The sequence below is a fragment of the Podarcis melisellensis genome (assembly GCF_964234715.1).
Source record: "Podarcis melisellensis genome assembly, chromosome: 12".
NCBI lineage: Eukaryota > Metazoa > Chordata > Lepidosauria > Squamata > Lacertidae > Podarcis > Podarcis melisellensis.
The window spans coordinates 4433024-4450900 of NC_138544.1; the positions used below are offsets into that span (position 1 = coordinate 4433024).

Consider the following 17877-nt stretch of genomic DNA (forward strand, 5'->3'; position numbering starts at 1 on the left):
CTTGCCTTCTTGAGAATCTAACAGGGAAAGTAACAGATCTTATTTGATATTGCAGAACATACGCAATTCACTGGTGGTCTTATGACAATCTAATGCCCATTCAGCTAGCAGAAATACTCAGACATACAAGACCCAACTAAGAATTTGGAAGGTGTTTAGAAGTGGATGGAGTGGAGGCATTTAGCTGACCTCCCAACAGGTGAGCCACTGCTGTTTAGCAGAAGAGTGAGCAATGAGACAGCAGGGAGGTTGGTACGGTTCAAACACACCAGCAGGAGACCAGATTGGCTTCACTGGTGCATTCACACTTGGCTGATCTCACAACCACCTCATCCCTCCTATGGTACAGTAGCAACTCACATTTGGGATGTGAAACAGGCTTCCTTTTAGTGTCATAATTTAATTCACTGTTTGGTATCATGTGCATGAAGCACTGAGAGTTAAAAAGAGCAATCAAGCTTTGAAAACTGTAGCTACCTTACAGCAGCCCAGATTGTTGTTGTTGTTTAGTTGTTTAGTCATGTCCGACTCTTCGTGACCCCATGGACCAGAGCATGCCAAGCACTCCTGTCTTCCACTGCTTCCCGCAGTTTGGTCAGACTCATGTTTGTAGCTTCAAGAACATTGTCCAACCATCTTGTCCTCTGTCGTCCCCTTCTTCTTGTGCCCTCCATCTTTCCCAACATCAGGGTCTTTTCCAGGGAGTCTTCTCTTCTCATGAGGTGGCCAAAGTATTGGAGCCTCAGCTTCATGATCTGTCCTTCCAGTGAGCACTCAGGGCTGATTTCCTTAAGAATGGATAGGTTTGATCTTCTTGCAGTCCATGGGACTCTCAAGAGTCTCCTCCAGCACCATAATTCAAAAGCATCAATTCTTCGGCGATCAGCCTTCTTTATGGTCCAGCTCTCACTTCCATACATCACTACTGGGAAAACCATGATTCGGGCTGGGCAATATCTGGTTTTCCACACTGCGATATATCGCCAGCTAAACATCGTGATAAACCTATATATCACAATGTCTGAAATAAGGATGCAGCTTTGTAGAGGCATTGGCTGGCTTCAAGGTTTTTCACACATCGTGATTTTGGCATAGCATGAGCACACACACAATATATGATTCACAATATATTGCCAGGTCAAAAATTATGAAACCAATATCATCATATGGACTTCTAACCGGTTTGGGATGATATGTCAATATATTGCCCAGCTTTAGCTCAGATATAATCCTGCTTCAGGTCAATAGTCTCTGGAGCTGGCTCCCATCAAAAAAATAAAGGAAATATGCCTACCTGGAACAGCTATCTTCCCTACTGTTGGGTGATCCATCTCCATGACGAGTCCATTGTGCAGAACCTAAAAAAAAGAAGCAGCAAATATATAACAATAAGCATCGCCCAGTGATACAGAAAGCCTCAACTAAAAGTATGGTTCATGATTAAGCCTCGTTAAGGAAGGACAATACATATTTGCTTTATGCATGGAGTACTGGAAGTCCCTGTGTTGTCCAGTATTTCACAGTTGTTGCTGATGGCTTCAATTATTATAACCCACATACTTGAATACAAATGTCATATCTGATAAATAATAGTCAAGGACTACTGTATGTAGAATCTGTGCTACATGAACAGGCTCCCTCTAGGTAGGCTATATGATTAATTATATTTAACAAATACAAATCTCATGCAGTAGTTTTACTTGTCAAAGAGAAATACTGGAGTTGTGGGGCTTGTCATTTCAGTTTTGTATTGCTGTAATATTTTAAATTACTCTTTATTGCAAAAGAAGAATGAAAAATCTAGCACCATCAATATCCTTGTTACTGCCACTGAAATTTCATCCTTTATTTTATGACAGAGAACAATTAAACCCAATATGTGGAATGGGAGGGACTTATGCTGCCAGCATACTATATCTTGATTTCAGTAAGGCTTTTGACATATAAACTTACAAAATTAGAGCCTTTGTATGTTTTCCCATTCAGTTACACTGGCAAGCAAGCAAATGCCTATAACTTTTCCTTTCTTTTATTTTACTTTTTTGACAGAACTGGATAGAATTCGAAGGTATAGAAGCCATTTCTGAGTGGATGATGCCTCCCAAATTTCAAAGAATTAAGTGTAGGGTGTTATTTATTTATTTTCTCCTTCAAGTCTTCCTTTACATTTTGATTATTTAAGAAATTGTAACTGCTATAATTCCCCCCCCCCTTATTCTTTGAACAGAATTGAATTAAATTTTCAGCCATAGTTGCCCTTTCCGAGGCGATAAATTCTGCCAAATAAGGCGCAGGGGCATTTGTGTAAGGGGGGGTGCGTGCACGCGTTTGAAATCTGGGGAGAAGGAAAGGGCTTTGCTTTGCTTTTGTTGGGAAATCTTAGAGGTGCCTCTTGGTTAAGTAGCCTGCACAATTCCAAACAAACAAGTACAGGGGTTAACAAATGATGCTGAACAAAGTCTGAGGCTATGAATTTGTTTTCTGATCAAATAACAGCAATCCTTCCCAAAAATCAATGTTTCTAAAAGTAAAGGGGGAAAGAGCCCTGGTAAAGATATGCCCTGGATGGAATCAAGAGAGCTTGCAGGAGACATGCCGTCCTTGTCTTGGACTCAGCGCTTCAGGAAGACTACTTTGGACTCTTTTGGAGAACACCTACTTTGCTTCAGACAAGCCTTAAATCTCTCTAAATTAACCTGCTGCAGTTCAGGTTTCATCCAAACCCATTGCATATCCTACTGACTTCTGCTAGCTGCAGCCTTCATGCTGTATTGAAAATCAATTGAGCAGCCCGGGGGGGGGGGGAGGCTAGCCTTCAGAAATATCTTTGGAGAAGGTGCAAGGAGCTGCATCTGGGAAGACAAATGAGCAGCTTTCTGTGCTCATGCACAATTATTTTTCATTTGGACACTTTGGATCTCAGCCACAGAGTAAGTAAGTCAGTGGACTGATGTACAATATGTGTGCTAGTTATACATGCCAAGAGACAAATCTTTTCTCTTAATAAAGAAAGGGTATATGTGTCAGACCTGTCTTGGAATATTGCTGTAGTTATTGTGAGGTGAGGTGTGTGTGTGTGTGTTTTTAAAAAAAGAAACAACAAACTCTCCATGTATACTATACTTCTTTTCAACAATTCCGTCTTGCAAAGATCCAAGAGAAGCTCTTGGAATCATGCTGCAAATCTCCCCACTTCTTGACTCAGATATGCTACATGAATTTAACATGCATAAATTTTAGTGGCTTGTTAGAAAAATAAACTTTCATCATTAACCGATTGTTTATTATCCTCCCCAAGACAAAACCGAGATGTCCATCAGTCCAACTTCTGAATGCAAAGGAAACTACCGAGTTTGCGTTTTTTGTTTATTTGCAAGGTCAGTAGATTTCTTAAAGACAACATTAGCCTGAAACTCTAATTGTTGGCATTAAAACCCTTATTACTGTTTCTTTGCAGAAAGACAAAAATCCCCCCATAACTACATTTCCTACCATATAAGGACAATCTAATTGTTTATTCTGCTTTAAAAAAAATAATTTGATTGATCTACATACAGATATATTTCTATTGATATACTCATAGATACTATCTTTTTTCTCATTTTTTAATTCTATAAATTCAGGTTGCTTGCCTGCAAAACTAAAGAAAGATGCCTTGTAACTCTATTGTACAGGGAGTTGCAGGATTTAACAATGCATCATCTACATACAATCAACATGAAATAAAATTATCTAACTGAAATTTCATTCCCCAATTAAGATTTCAAACAATTTGAAAATAAATTGAACCTCACTCGATGCCTGATTTCCTTGCAATACTGTCCGATAATGAGTCTGCCAACTAGCGCTAATACACCCTGGAACCTCACCAAAATGCTGGAGAGGATGCACTTCCATAGGTACATACCTCCGCATGTGGTGGGAATGCCCCAAAATCCAACTATTCAGGATAACAACCATACAACAAATATGCAAAATAACCAAGCAAGTATTAGAAATTCACCCCAGAACTGGCCCTACTAAACATCTTCCAAGAGAATAATGCCCACTCACATCACAAAGAACTCATAACCCACCCACTCTCAGCAACCAGAACATCATAAGCAGACACTGGAGAGACCTGTCAGGAGTAAGCACGGACAAATGGTACCAAATAGTATGGGAAACAGCCTTATTAGAAAAATTAACCAATAAACTGAAACTGACACTGGAAGAAGACACCTTCACCCTGATATGGCTCCATTTTATGACATACATAGCCCAACAAGACAACGACAAGAATCCACCAACAGCATACGAATCAATATGGCTAACCTGACCCAAAACACCCACCCACCCCACTCACACATGAAAACAAAGTTCACAACAGCCAGTCACAAACAAACAACCACACCCGAGACCAACCTTTCTCACCACCAAAGGAACACAAGTGAATAGTAAAGAGAACCCGCACAAGCGACACTGACACAAAACCCCACACAATACATTACTGTATTTTTCGCTCCATACTTTTTCTTCCTAAAAAGTAAGGGGAAATGTCTGTGCATCTTATGGAGTGAATGTGTGGTCCCTGGAGCCGAATTGCCCAGGGGCAAAAAGCAGATCATGCTTTTTTTTTTTTTTTGAAAGAGGGAAGTAGGTGTTGAAACAAAGCCGCTGAACGTTTGCCGATCGGGGAGAGAGATAAGGGACACTAGAGATAAAGGAGGCTGCCTGGGAGCGGGGAGGTAAAGACAGCAAACTTGCAAAGGGGGAAAACAGGAAGACTAAAGCAATAAGGAAAGAAATTAGAAGAAAAGGAGGAGCAAAAAACTGCTCCAGCTAAGGAAATGACACTAAGGCAAACAAGAGGGAAGGGAGTGTTGAAAAGAAACAGCTGATCGGTGGGATCAGAAGAGAGATAAAAGACACTAGCGGAGGCTGCCTGGGAGGGGGGAGGTAAAAGCCCATGGATCCTCAGGATTTTTACATTGGGTCACCCCAAATTCACCATCAGATCACATGTCTGTGGCCACAGAATGAACCACAAAAATCATACATCCACTGTTTCGTTCAGAATATTTTTTTTTCTTGTTTTCCTCTAAAAACTAGGTGCATCTTATGGTCAGGTGCGTCTTATGGAGTGAAAAATACGTTAAGTAAAATAGAAACATTGCCACCCAACCCCACCCACCATGGCCCCCTCCACCTCTTTCCCTCTTTTCTTCCTAATGTAATACTAATGTCTCAACAAATGAAACGGATCTGTAGAAAATGTAACTTGAAAAAAGAGACATTGCACATACTTTTGTAAACCAAGAAATCTTTAATAAAAAATACGTTAAAAAATAATAATGAGCCTGCCAAACCAGTACAATAAGTGAAGTATAAGTATTTTAAAAAATAACGTAAGATTGGGCTTCATCTGTTACTCCCTCTGCCATCTATAATTTGCTAAGATTCCACCCACCCCCCTATTTTCTAAGTCATGCACTATTTCCCCTTGATTGCTTCTAGATGAAACTGGCAAGACATTTTCAATTCATCATCATTACTGTTCAATCTACCAATCTGTATAATGTGTGCCTCTTTGTCTAAATGGGTTGGGTTTTTTTTAATTTAAGTCTAGTTTTTTTCTAGCAGTTTCTTCAATAGTGGTAAACATTAAATCACTATTTTCTGGTAGTCTGCCCCATAATGCCTTGGTAAAATTTGGAAATAAGGTGTTGAGAGAACAGGATGCTAGACTAGATGGAGCTTTGGTCTGATCTTGCAGAGATTCTTCTCACTATGACATAGACACAAGGTGCTGCACAGCCTGAGTTTCCAAAGACAATTCTGTTGCCATCTCAGCTCTGAGGCCTATATATTGCCAAGATCAGGGGTAGGCAAACTAAGGCCTGGGGGCTGGGGGCTGGATGCGGCCCAATTGCCTTCTCAATCTGGCCCATGGATGGTCCAGGAATCAGTGTTTTTACACAAGTAGAATGTGTGCTTTTATTTAAAATGCATCTCTGGGCTATTTGTGGGGCATAGGAATTTGTTGATCCCCCTCCTAAAATATAGTCCGGCCCCCCCTACATGGTCTGAGGGATGGTGGACTGGCCCCTTGCTGAAAAGGGTTGCTGAGCCCTGGCCAAGATGAACCCTGACTGATGGGGAAACAAATTGCCTCCCTGCTTCCCTCTTTTCCTAATACATAGGGTGCAAGTAGGCTTCCATCTTGTGGATAACTTTCCATATACAGTATCTACTCCCAAATGACAGCATATTTTGTGTCATTCTTGTGCCCGGACTCCTCCAACTAATCAAGAGATCAGCAATTAAATTAAGGCAAACAATACTTCCCTCCATACGACTTATATTCACTCATGCAATATTTATTTTCATGTGCCTTATCCTTTAAGTGATGCACAAAAGGCAATGCAATATATTTCACCATGCATGTGCCATCAAGTGTTTCATCATTTCCTTTTGGAATAATACATTAGTTTGAGCAAAAAAATGACTGGGGAATAGCAATGTCACAGGCTAATTTTACTGCTGCTTTTGACGAAGTTAATGACTTTGGGTGGGATTCACCTAGCAGTTCCATCAGCAGAAGTTCTGTGCAAGGTCTTCCACTTACACCATGGGGCTTCCCCCTTTCCTTCCTGCACCCCTGAAATTGGATCAGAGGGATGTTGGGAGAACCCAACATCCCAACAGCACTAGTGGGGATGGGGGGGGGGGTCATTCCATCTGGCAAACTGAAAATCTTGCAGCGATGGAACGTTTAACATAGCACGACATGGAATTCCTCCCTGTATGTTTAAAAGCTTGCTGCATTTTCTCTTAACAATATGGAAGTCCCATAGGCCTATAAACTTTCAGAGTGGAACAATGCATGCTTAATTTAACCTTTGCTGCTCCCTCTGTTCTCTCACTTTTTAATAAACAAAATATTAGAACAAGACGCAATCAAGGTGCTTACACTCACATTTGTCATGCATTTTATGGCAATAAATGAGCATTGCTTTGAGCAAAGTCAATGTCTTTAGATGTATCTGCTTCATTTGGAATGGTTCATTTCACAGACCTAGTGTAGATCATATTTCACAAACCTGTGCTTATACTTTGTGATCTGTGGAACATAATATTATGATAAAGTTCTTTTTAAAAGAATCATTTAACATGCTTGTCTCCACAGAATTCAGAAATAAAAACCTGAACAACCGAGGATTCCTAATGTAATGTTTCATTCCAGAAACAAAGCTAGGCAATTTGCAACTTCAATATCGAGGGGGAAATTTGGGTGGAGATAATTTCAAGAGCAGGAGCGATGCCAGAAGCTGCCTTGTGCCGGGTCAGGCCCTTGGTGCATTTAGTCGAGTGCTGTCTACTCCAGATTTCCCCTGCTTGGTGCCATCCCGATGTTGGGTCCCCAACGCCCATCACCCTGGCCAGCATGGCCCAAGACCAGGGATGGTGGGAATCATATGTTAAAACTTTTGGAGTGCACTAGGTTGGGGAAGGCTGCCATACTCTGACTGGCAGCCACCCTCCATGGTCTTGGGCAGGGGTCTTTCTTCTAACTGGAGATGCTAGGGAAAGAGTCTGGCACTGGCTGCATGTAGAGCATATGTTCTCTGACACAGAGATATGACCCTTACAAAGAAGCACATTGATTAACACTTTTCTACCAATGCTGAATGGTGAGCATATGAATGTATGGTACAAAAAGAACCCCTATTTGCTGCGGCAAGGAGATAAAAAGTGGGAGAGATCTTTCTCTTCCCTACTAGATACTTGCTGGTGTTTAATAATGCACCCATGGACAAGGTATGTCAATGCATCTTGCCAACATGCACCCTAGTCATTGTTCTGTACACATTCCCATGCCTATATACACAAGAATAATTGTAATCATATGTGTCTCTGAGCTCATGCCCCTTGCTAATACAGAGCAGTCCCACTTAGTAGAATCGTGCTATGATAGCTCTTCTGTTAAAGAAATCATGTGAAACTTTTTTGTATATATGCTTGCTATAAAAATACCCCTTTGTAAAAGAAACACAAATCTCAATAGCCAGGAAGTCTCGAACACTCACCAACAAACCGCCTAACCTATAAGCAAGTGAAAGAACCAATAACAATAGCCTGGTATCATTCATTTTCATATGTCACTTGCTTTTTACAGTCCACAGGGGTCTCACCTGTTTTCCTGTGCAAAAAGTATATGTTCGGTACACATTTTCCAACACCATAGTGTGCTCCCAAGAGTCTTCCTTTAAGCACTCCATCCATCGTTCATCTGCCACATTAAGGGTTGTAGCTTGTTTATATATAAATTACACTTGTGCTGAAGCTTGTCTATCAGTTTCAGGGTGTCCCTTATGCCTGGCCATGTTTGGAGTGAGTGGGAAGTGCATTAACCAACCACTGGTTCCAAGCCTTTAAAAAACTGAGGATAGGATCCAGTGAGCAGTAGGAGGACTGGGGTTTCTGAAGCACGCTTGTCAGTGAAGTCCCAAGTGAAGCCATCCTGAAAAGTCTGGTGTCCCTTTGGAGAAGACTGTCCTGCTGCACAAGGGGAAATGTGGAGAACCCCTGAGTAGGACAGGAATCAGCTGAGCTCATTCATTTGGCTCTTTGGATCCAGGCCATTCTTTCATGCTTACTTCCTTTTCCCTTCTGTTGCAGCTCCTGTGACATACCAACCTGACCCTCCTTGCAGAGATGCGGTCAGGCAATTCTTTCCTTCATAAACTTTAGGGTATTCTGCTATCATTCATCTGGCAGCAGTAGCACAATAGTATCATGCAATTCTAATGGTTTTTAAAAACTTCATTTTGCGACATAAACCTCTAATTCTCTGGACTTTATTACATAGCTGTAAATATTTATTCCAAGTCGCAAACTGCCAAAACAAAAGTGTAAAATAATGAAGAACAGTTGACTATTTAAGTCCTGCAAATTGAAGGTGTGTGCCTTTTTGTGCTCTGAACGCGGTTTCCCCCCCCAAATTGCTCTTAAATAATTTACTTTTACAGGCATTTAGAACATTATGGGCTAATTCAGACATTAGGACAAACCTTGGCAAATTATGGCTCATTCAGACCACCATTTGTTAATCTCAGAATATCAACCCAGGATCAGAACCTTATATTGTTGGTATGTCTGAACTTAGCCATTATGGTCTTAAAATAAATTTTTAGACACAATGAGTTATTGCTATCTTAGAAATAGGTATTCTCTGAATATATAACTGAACTTCTCTGGAGTATCAGAAATAATATTAACCTTAACATATCTCCACACTTCTCCAATATTAAAACTAACAGGGGGAATTAACCTTTCTAAAAGCAAATGTGGTAGGTTACCTATTTCAAAAATAACTGTATAAAAATTGACTCTAGTGGGAGGAGACCTCGAGAACCATGATTTTAAAAAGTATTTTTTAAAAATTTGTAGATCTTTAGCTAAGAGGCAACATGTGCCATGGGCTATTATGTGCTGGAAATGTCTATGAATTCATTCATGGAACATAAAATATTATTGACAAGAGTCAGAGTGGATTATATCTGCCAAATTATAGACAAATAAATCCAGGGGCTTTTTGTGGAGAAACTGTAGGAGATTCACTTTCCTAATAATACATGTTAGGGCAATGCTTTTATTAAGTCAACTGTTATTGTTGGCATCTGTCTGTCTTGAGTGCACATCCAGGGGTGAAGTCAAACAGTTGGCAGGAGAATCACAGTGCCAACTGTGGCTGTAGAGTCCAGTAACTCATAACTGCTGCCTCTGATGTTGTTTTCGCTGTGTTGGCAGCACTGAAGTGACCTCCCCAGGGTGCATGCCTGGGCAGTGTGTATGGAAGACCTGGGCTGCCCAGATGAGAAGAGCCCCCTCTTGGCCTCGCTGATGTGGTCCAAAGATAAGTAGAGCAATATGTTTTGCACCAGCTTGGCTGCAGGAGCTGCTGGAAGGAGGCGTACAAGGTGCCATTCAACAGTCTTAGGGACTCCACTGCATATTTATGTAGGGTTTACTCCTTGGTCCTCCTCCTGAAGAAAAATGTCAAACACATCAATAAAATGTAGTTGGCTGAGAATATCAGGTTTGAAAGGCCTGCCTGAATAATACAGTTTTTAGAAGAATGTCAGGAAATGAGCAGGAATGACTCCTGCTGAACATCTACTGGCAAGGAGTTCCATAGGACACAATCTGCCACTCTAAAAACTTGGCCCCTGGCACAGGCCAGCCAAACCTCTGGGGCATGTGGAACCATCAAATGCGCCCCCTCAGAACACCTCAGCTATTGAGATAGAGCATAAGTACAACTTGGACAAAGAAGAAATGTTGCCTCCCTGGCTTGTCTGGGAGTTGATTTTTAGTTATAGCATATTTAAATAAGAAATATAACTAGAAATTTAATATTTGTTACTCATGGGAGGTTAGGTACGTTACAACATTCAGATAGGACTGCTCAGTGGATAATATAAAAATGCAGAAGAAAGCAGTTAAGTTTACAAGCTGTTCAGTTCCAACAGTTGGTAAACATGTGATCTTGAACATCCAGCCCATAATCCACCTCCATTTCTACCTCTATAATCTATTTTATCACCCTCCATATGGGGAGCACAGCATAGGAACATAACTACTGTATCTATATCAGTGTCTCGCAGCATGACAAATTTTACATTTGAAAGCCCATATATTTTTATTAAACTGTCTTGAACAATTTTCCTCGCTGGTGTTCCAATCCATTTTCCCTCTGTAGACAATATAAAAAGCTACGTATGGACCAAAGCCTAAATGCCTACATATGACTTGTTCACTCATATCAATTGCCTTCTCTTAGGCACAAAATTGAACTAGAATAAAATATTGCAGGCACTCCCAAAGAAGCCTGGGAATTACAGAGGTTGAGAATTATGATGACTGACAAAGAGCCGAAGCCTCCTTCACAGAACTATAGTTTCGAGCATTGCTGATTAAGTAGACCTTACACTGGTTTAACTCTGTAGCATACAGAGGACACACTCTTAAGTCTCATTTAATGGCATACAAAGTTTGGGCGAAGACAGCTGCAAGAAATGGCTACAGAACCATACCCATGTGGAACAAACTGACCTTGCAGAAGGCTGCTTCAGCTTGTTCACCTTGCCCTACCCCAATGGAAAATCAAATATATTTAAATAATTAAATGGCAAAACATTGGCTTTTGAAATATGGCTTAAAAACTTACTAAACAATTAAGAAATGCTCCAATGACAAGACTCCACAAGAGCAAAGAAGAATTTGTACCATCACAGGTGCCAGCCAACTGGTACCTTCCACAAGTGGGAGGTTTGCTGGTTTCACAACTTGTCCCAAAAGGTACAGTTAGGACACTCTGAAACCAGTTCCACTGGTCTAAAATGTTTGTCTTCGCCCTGTAGTTTCCACAGTGTAGAAACCTCTGTGTGTGGTTCCAGGTTTAAGACTTAAGCAACAGCCATAAAGCAGTGTATGGGACAAATCAATGCTGTTTGCGACACCTGTTTACAAAGACTGCAATTTTCAAAGGAAAGAGTGAAAGCCACAGCTTTAGATTCTAGGAAGCAGGGTGGGGATTTTAGAGTCATTAGCACATTCACTTCCTTCAAAACTTTGCAAATGTGAACCTCACATAGCATTTCAGAAAAAGCCCATTGTTGGAGAATGTTTCTGTAATCTATCCAGGGAAAATCACCATAACAAGTACTTAACATCTTCTAAAAAGAGTATCTTTACTAACATGGAGACAGTTTCACTGATTTCAGTGGGATTTGAACGAGAGCCTCCAGGGGCTCAGTCCTACTTCTGTTGCTATTACTGCACCTCAGTAAAACCCTGGCTGTAGAAGAAGAGACCCTTTAAATATTTCTACACCCAGTTTTTTATTTCTCAAAAGGCAGATGAATTGAGCATATGCTCTTGGCCTATTTATGATATTTACAAAAATTAATGCACCACGAAACAAAGCCAAAAATATGTCGACAAAAACTCACACGCCAAGGAACTCCAGCAAAATTATTCCAGAAGAGAGGAAAACAACATTAAGAACACTCATTGACTGCTTGCTGATGGGTGGTTGCAGAAAGATCAGTAATGGTATCATGATTTTTCAGATACTTTCCCAAAGATTGTCAAGGTCCTTCACTTTAATTGTTGCACTCTTTTACAATATATAAATCATATCAGACTATATACATTTCTGTCCAGAGTTTGCAGAGGATGCCCTACTTGTGAAACACAAAAACAAAACTCCTTTTACAACAAAAATTCTCCTCCATTGTGTTTTCAGTGCTGATCTATCCCAGCTCTATCAGATACCATGAATTGAATCTGGAACTGTTTACATGCAAAGGACATATTCTGCCAGTGAGATACAACAATTTCCCTGGTCAGCTTATTCCACCACCTTTTTAAGAAATAAAACTCTTTAGAGGAATAGAATACAACACTGGAAAATTCTTGTTCTCCAGCTTTTAAAGCTTTCTTTTCTCAAGCCACTGAGACAAAACAAAATGGACTCATTCTGTTTCCAAACCTCTGTGAGTATCTGTTGCCCAAAAATGGCAGCACTTAATATTTTATTAAAATGTAGTAGTTAATATTTTCCTTTTCCTAGCTCAAGTGGAATTCCTGTTCACAACCTTGGACGAGAAGGCAAAATCCCATACCATTCATGTAAAATTACAGTGATTGACTTATGAAGAATGAAGAAAACAAGTTTATATACAGATTTCTGGCTAAGTTGCAGGCACAGAGAAATTGCAGTTTAGAAATATTTAATGGCTGTCAGCATCCAGGTAGAGAGGAAATATTTAGTTTGATGCATGAGGGTATAACTAAGAAATAGGATGAACTAGAGTGGGAAAAGATGAAATATCAGTAAATACTTCCTTTTTCCATGATACATTAAGCTTAATAGATTAGTCTCCTGTGAGAAGATTTCTGAAAGCCTTGTTGCATGGAATGCTTAGATTTAGAGGAGACAGAACAGAATTCTATTCAGACTTCTCACACACTTACACAGAGATGGGCTGGACTCACAAGTTGTTTCCATGTCCAAGTTTAGTTGAATCGTTGGCCTCACCATATTTATAAGAAGTAACTGGACACTTTGCAGGGATTATGAAGCTATACAGATGCATTGAGTTCTGGACATGAGTCTATTGAGTCCAGTCTTTTGAATTCATGCTGATTCTGTAATATATTCTAGTGGCTCTTGGTCATGCCCAAGTGTGATCAAGAGACAGAGAAATGAAAAACAAATGGAAAGGAAGGACCCAATTCTCCCTATCTGCTTTCACCACCCCTTGTTCTTCCCTTTACGTTCTTGCTGCAAAACTTCTCTTCCTTCCATAAGTACAGCCACCCTTTTTGCCTTAGTTGATCTTGTCTTGGACAGCAAGCACAGAGAAGCACCTTTTCTTCCCAGTTCAATACAGGATGATCTAAACTGGTAACATCAGTGCTTTTCTTTTCTTAAAAAAATGTTTAGGGGTACTCTCATTTTCCTACTCATATTGAAATACTACCCCTCAATGAGGCCAAACTTAGATTCACAAAATGTTTAGGGGTATGTGTACCCCTGTGTACCCCCCCAAAGCATTGGGTAAAGCATGTTCTCCATAATGGGGCAGGGGCCTGGTAGGAATTTTGTACATTTTGCTGTTTGGCTGGTGCCATTTGGTTTTTGCGTACTGTGTAGCAAATCGTCACAACTTGTAAGGTTGGTGGTTAGGCATTGGTTAAAATTGGTTGGTGGAGGGGTAAGTGCCTACCCCTCCAATGGTGGTGCAGAAAGGGAATTCCGTTAAAGGAATCCAGGGGCTTGTCATTCTTTTCGTCCTTGTCCCTGGCATCGGACTTGGGCCGTGCAAGCCCAGGGGGCATGAGGGTGAGAAGTGAGGGACTGAGGCCCAGCTTCATTTTCTCCCCAAAATTGTTTCCCGCACTGGCTTCCGCTGGAATCTGGAAGTCAGTTCTGTCCCTGGGCAAGGACAGATAGTCGGAACCAATGCCTAAGCAACCACTCACGTGTGTGTATTTAAATAAAGTTGTGGCCAAATTCATGCCAAAAGCCTTAAACAAAAATTGATGTGTAAAGTGTGAATTATTGGGGGGTGGCTTGGGGACCTCGACACGCAACACTCTGCTCATCATGCCACAGACTCTTCTCCCCGACACTTAAGCTACGGAGAAAGCCTGTTTTGTCAACTGAACAGGCCACCGACATGTGTCACAGTGGACACAAGTGCGCAGACAAAATTTGATGTGTGCCCGCCTCTCATTCTGCTCATTTCACCGTGTTACAGTTGCGAAGCCCTGCAGCACCTTCTTGTGTCGGTGCCCAGAGTGGCGGAAATGGCCGCCCTGCCCCAAATCTGCCTCTGTGTGTCATGTAAGGTGAGGCTGAGGGCCTTAAGGAAGCTGATCTACAAGGGAACTTTAGGCCTGTGACTCCCTGTTTACACTGACCAAATTAAGAAATATTTCACCACCCAGCAAATTGGTCGTGTGTTAATTCTTTACAGTTGAATCCACAATCCCAAGCTTGGTTTTTCACTATCTGGAATCGATCCTGGAAAGTATGAGGTAAAAATGAAGAAAGGCAGGCCTCTCAGAGTGTAACTGTGCCTCAGTGTACCGAGGAAACACACTCATCGCCCTCAGCTTCACAAACGGGAGACAGAAAGCCTGATTGTCAGGCAGGATTAATTGTAATTCAACACAACACATTCAAAATGCTCAAATGTCAGCAAATGTCACCTCGGGATGACCTTAAAAGTGAAAACTGGGCCTGAGACCTGTATTTAATGTTAGCTGAGGAATCTCAGAGAATGCATGGACAGTGGGGAATTATAACAACACAATGCACTTTCAAGTTTCTTCTATATCTTTCATTGCAGTTACAATGTTTAACACCACATGAAGCAAAATTATTAAAGGCTTAAAAATATCAGCAAGGGAACAGGAAACTCTGAGAAAATAAAGTGGTCAGCAATCTCTAATATACCCTAATATACCCTTTAGTAATGATGTTTTAGTAATGATGTATATTATGATAGGTTAGAGTCAAAACAGAGCTACAGTGTCTGCATTCTGCATTCTGTGTGGGGTGTGGGTGGGGATTTATATCAGTAAAATGGCATGCTGGGAAAGGATTAAAAATCCCACTTTCCCCAACAACACTTCTTTGCTTAAAATTGGAGCTCCTGGTAGCTGCTTTCAAGTTTTCTGTTTTTAAGTCAGGAGATGTGATCAGGGATCTCCCACTTCACATCTGTTTTGGTAATCTGAGCATCCCCTCTGTACTGGGATATGTGTCATATTCAGGCCTGGTTCACACATGCAAACCAGCTGCTTTGCCCCATCTTTCCATGCAACCCTTTCATGCACAGGCTAATACAGTATGAGGAAAGCTCCGTGTGAATTGGCTTGTGCACGTCGGAGCTTAGAGTTAAGAATGTGAAGGCTGCACGAAGTGCTTGGCATGTAGCAAGCACATCAATGTGTTCTGCCTGCATGGAGAGCCCGGTTTACACAGAATTCTCTAAATAATTTGTATATGGGAAAGATTGTGTAGCATCTTGTGTGAACCAGCTGATAGAGACCTCTTCTGCATAGTGACAAGTAACAGGGACCTATGGTAACTTGCACCTAACAGAGCAGAAAGACCTGTTTGCTGCTAAGATACAGAGGTCCTTTAGAGAAGCACCATGACAAAAGCCCATTTAGTATATAAATAAAGCAATTCCAAAAAAGTAACAGCACAGTCCTAACCATGCCTACTCAGAAAAAGTCCTACTGAATTCAGTGGAGCTTACACCCGGGTAAGCGAGTTTAGGATGGCAGCCTAAGCTAAATGACCTAACAGGGTCATGTCCTTCAGGCAATTAAGTTTTTCTGGCAACTTTGTAGGCAAGCCAGTGTAAAACATGAGCTCATTAGCTTTAAAACTTGCACAGAACTTAGGAAGGACTTTTGAAAATGATGCACATTTTTTCTACAATATTAATGGCCATTAACATGTTCAGAAGTGGCACGGATCACTACACCACAAGTGGCTAACAGGCAACGTGAGAGAGATGTCATGTCTGGGCAGGAGCAAAATGGCCTAATGGAGCAGCTATGATACAGAGGGAGACCGGCTCTCTTCCTTCTCTTCCAGTGCTCTGGTACTGACTGCTTCCTTGCCCAGCTCAAGGCACAGGGTTTTGCACCTCTTCTGCAGCTTGCACTAGAGTAGTAGTATTTCAAAAGTCTTAATGTAACCTATGACACGGTTACTTAAAAACTAATTCAGAGCTTATGGCTGAGCTGAGTATAAAGGGACGGCTGACCATTAGGTCCAGTCGTGGCTGACTCTGGGGTTGCAGTGCTCATCTCGCTTTATTGGCCGAGGGAGCCGGCGTACAGCTTCCGGGTCATGTGGCCAGCATCACTAAGCCGCTTCTGGCGAACCAGAGCAGCACACGGAAACGGTGTTTACCTTCCCTATTTATCTACTTGCACTTTGACGTGCTTTCGAACTGCTAGGTTGCCAGGAGCAGGGACCGAGCAATGGGAGCTCACCCCGTTGCGGGGATTCGAACCGCCGACCTTCTGATCGGCAAGTCCTAGGTTCTGTGGTTTAACCCACAGCACCACCCGCATCCCAGTGAGCTGAGTATAGGGATGAATAATTCTGCTTCCATTCCACATGCATAAGTCTGCTCCATCTTGTTTCTGAATTCAACTGTGATTTCTTTCTTTTTCTTTCTTTCTTTTTACAAAAAGGCACTAAAATGTTTTAAAATAGCAATTTAAAATGTTTTTTAAATTCATGTTTTATCACAAAATACATTTTATCTGAAGGTGCATATTTCTAAACATATATTATCCTAACATACAGATTTTTAATGCATTTTGATGTGTGTTTTTCCAGTGCAAACTGAATCGCAAAATTTTAAGAAGTGTAAAATCCAAAGGATATTTTCCAATCTGCACATTAATCCAGAGGAGCAAACCAGTGCAGTTTTTAATCAGAATTCACACAAACAGTATTCTTCAACATCCCTAGGGAGTGCCCCCGAAGTTGAGTGCAGCCAATACATACCTGCAAGTGTCAAAGCATAGGTCCAAGTCAGGTTAAAATAAACATATACCGCTACACTCTGGCCAGTTAAAGACTTGTGACTTTAAATTAAAATTTGGCAACTGCCAAGCTCTAGTGTAGCTGAAATTGTGATGGTAAGACTGGACCTCTTTAATCGAAAACAGTGTGGCCTCTGGCAGCATTGTTTTGGATGTGGTGCAACACTGACATTTCACACCATCTAAAATGCAATCCTTAAGACTGACAGCAGGCTGGTGATCATATTGTGCACAAAGGGCCCACAGACAGATTCTAGTGTGACTGCATCTCAAGAGCTCTGCAAGCAACACATCCTTCTACAGCCTAAGAGAGAGAGTGAGATCCTGTTGATTCCGGCAAAGTTTCAGTAGGTTTTAGTCCCACTTATATAAGTGAAAACAACTAAACACTAGTTGATAAAGCCGAAACAGCAGTCTCTTCCTTCTGCAATCATGGGAAGCAAGCCAGAAATGCTAACAGCTCATTTTTCAGAAGAGGGAAAAAACATATCATTTTTGATGGATTACAATTTGGAGAAATGCTACAACTGTATTTTGAAAATGCATATGTTTACACAGAAACACAACACATACCAATACATCAGTCTCGTGTTACTGCTCTCTGCTTGTGTCGACTTTCGACTGATGTTCTTTTCCTTTATGTTAATTAATGCCAAAACTTGCAGATGAATTGGAGCGAAGGCATAAAACCATATGGTCTTACTGGGGAAATTACCACATATACCTGTTGTTCCTCCCCCCATT

At 41.1% G+C, this 17877-nt stretch overlaps 1 protein-coding gene and 1 long non-coding RNA gene across 2 annotated transcripts in view; both read right to left on the reverse strand.

Annotated features, from left to right (window-relative positions):
* SUGCT (succinyl-CoA:glutarate-CoA transferase) overlaps positions 1-17877 on the reverse strand; it is a gene marked incomplete at its 5' end in the record, with an annotated part of 301206 nt that overhangs the window by 50949 nt on the left and 232380 nt on the right. Inside the window, one exon of the mRNA XM_081930935.1 lies at positions 1295-1358. Coding sequence (XP_081787061.1) covers positions 1295-1358 — 64 coding nt within the window. The remainder of the gene's footprint in view (positions 1-1294; positions 1359-17877) is intronic.
* LOC309380981 lies at positions 8981-13582 on the reverse strand. The gene is made up of 2 exons (XR_014173253.1): positions 13024-13582; positions 8981-10028 (listed from the first exon to the last, which is right to left on the reverse strand). It is a non-coding gene; the product is annotated as an uncharacterized lncRNA (long non-coding RNA).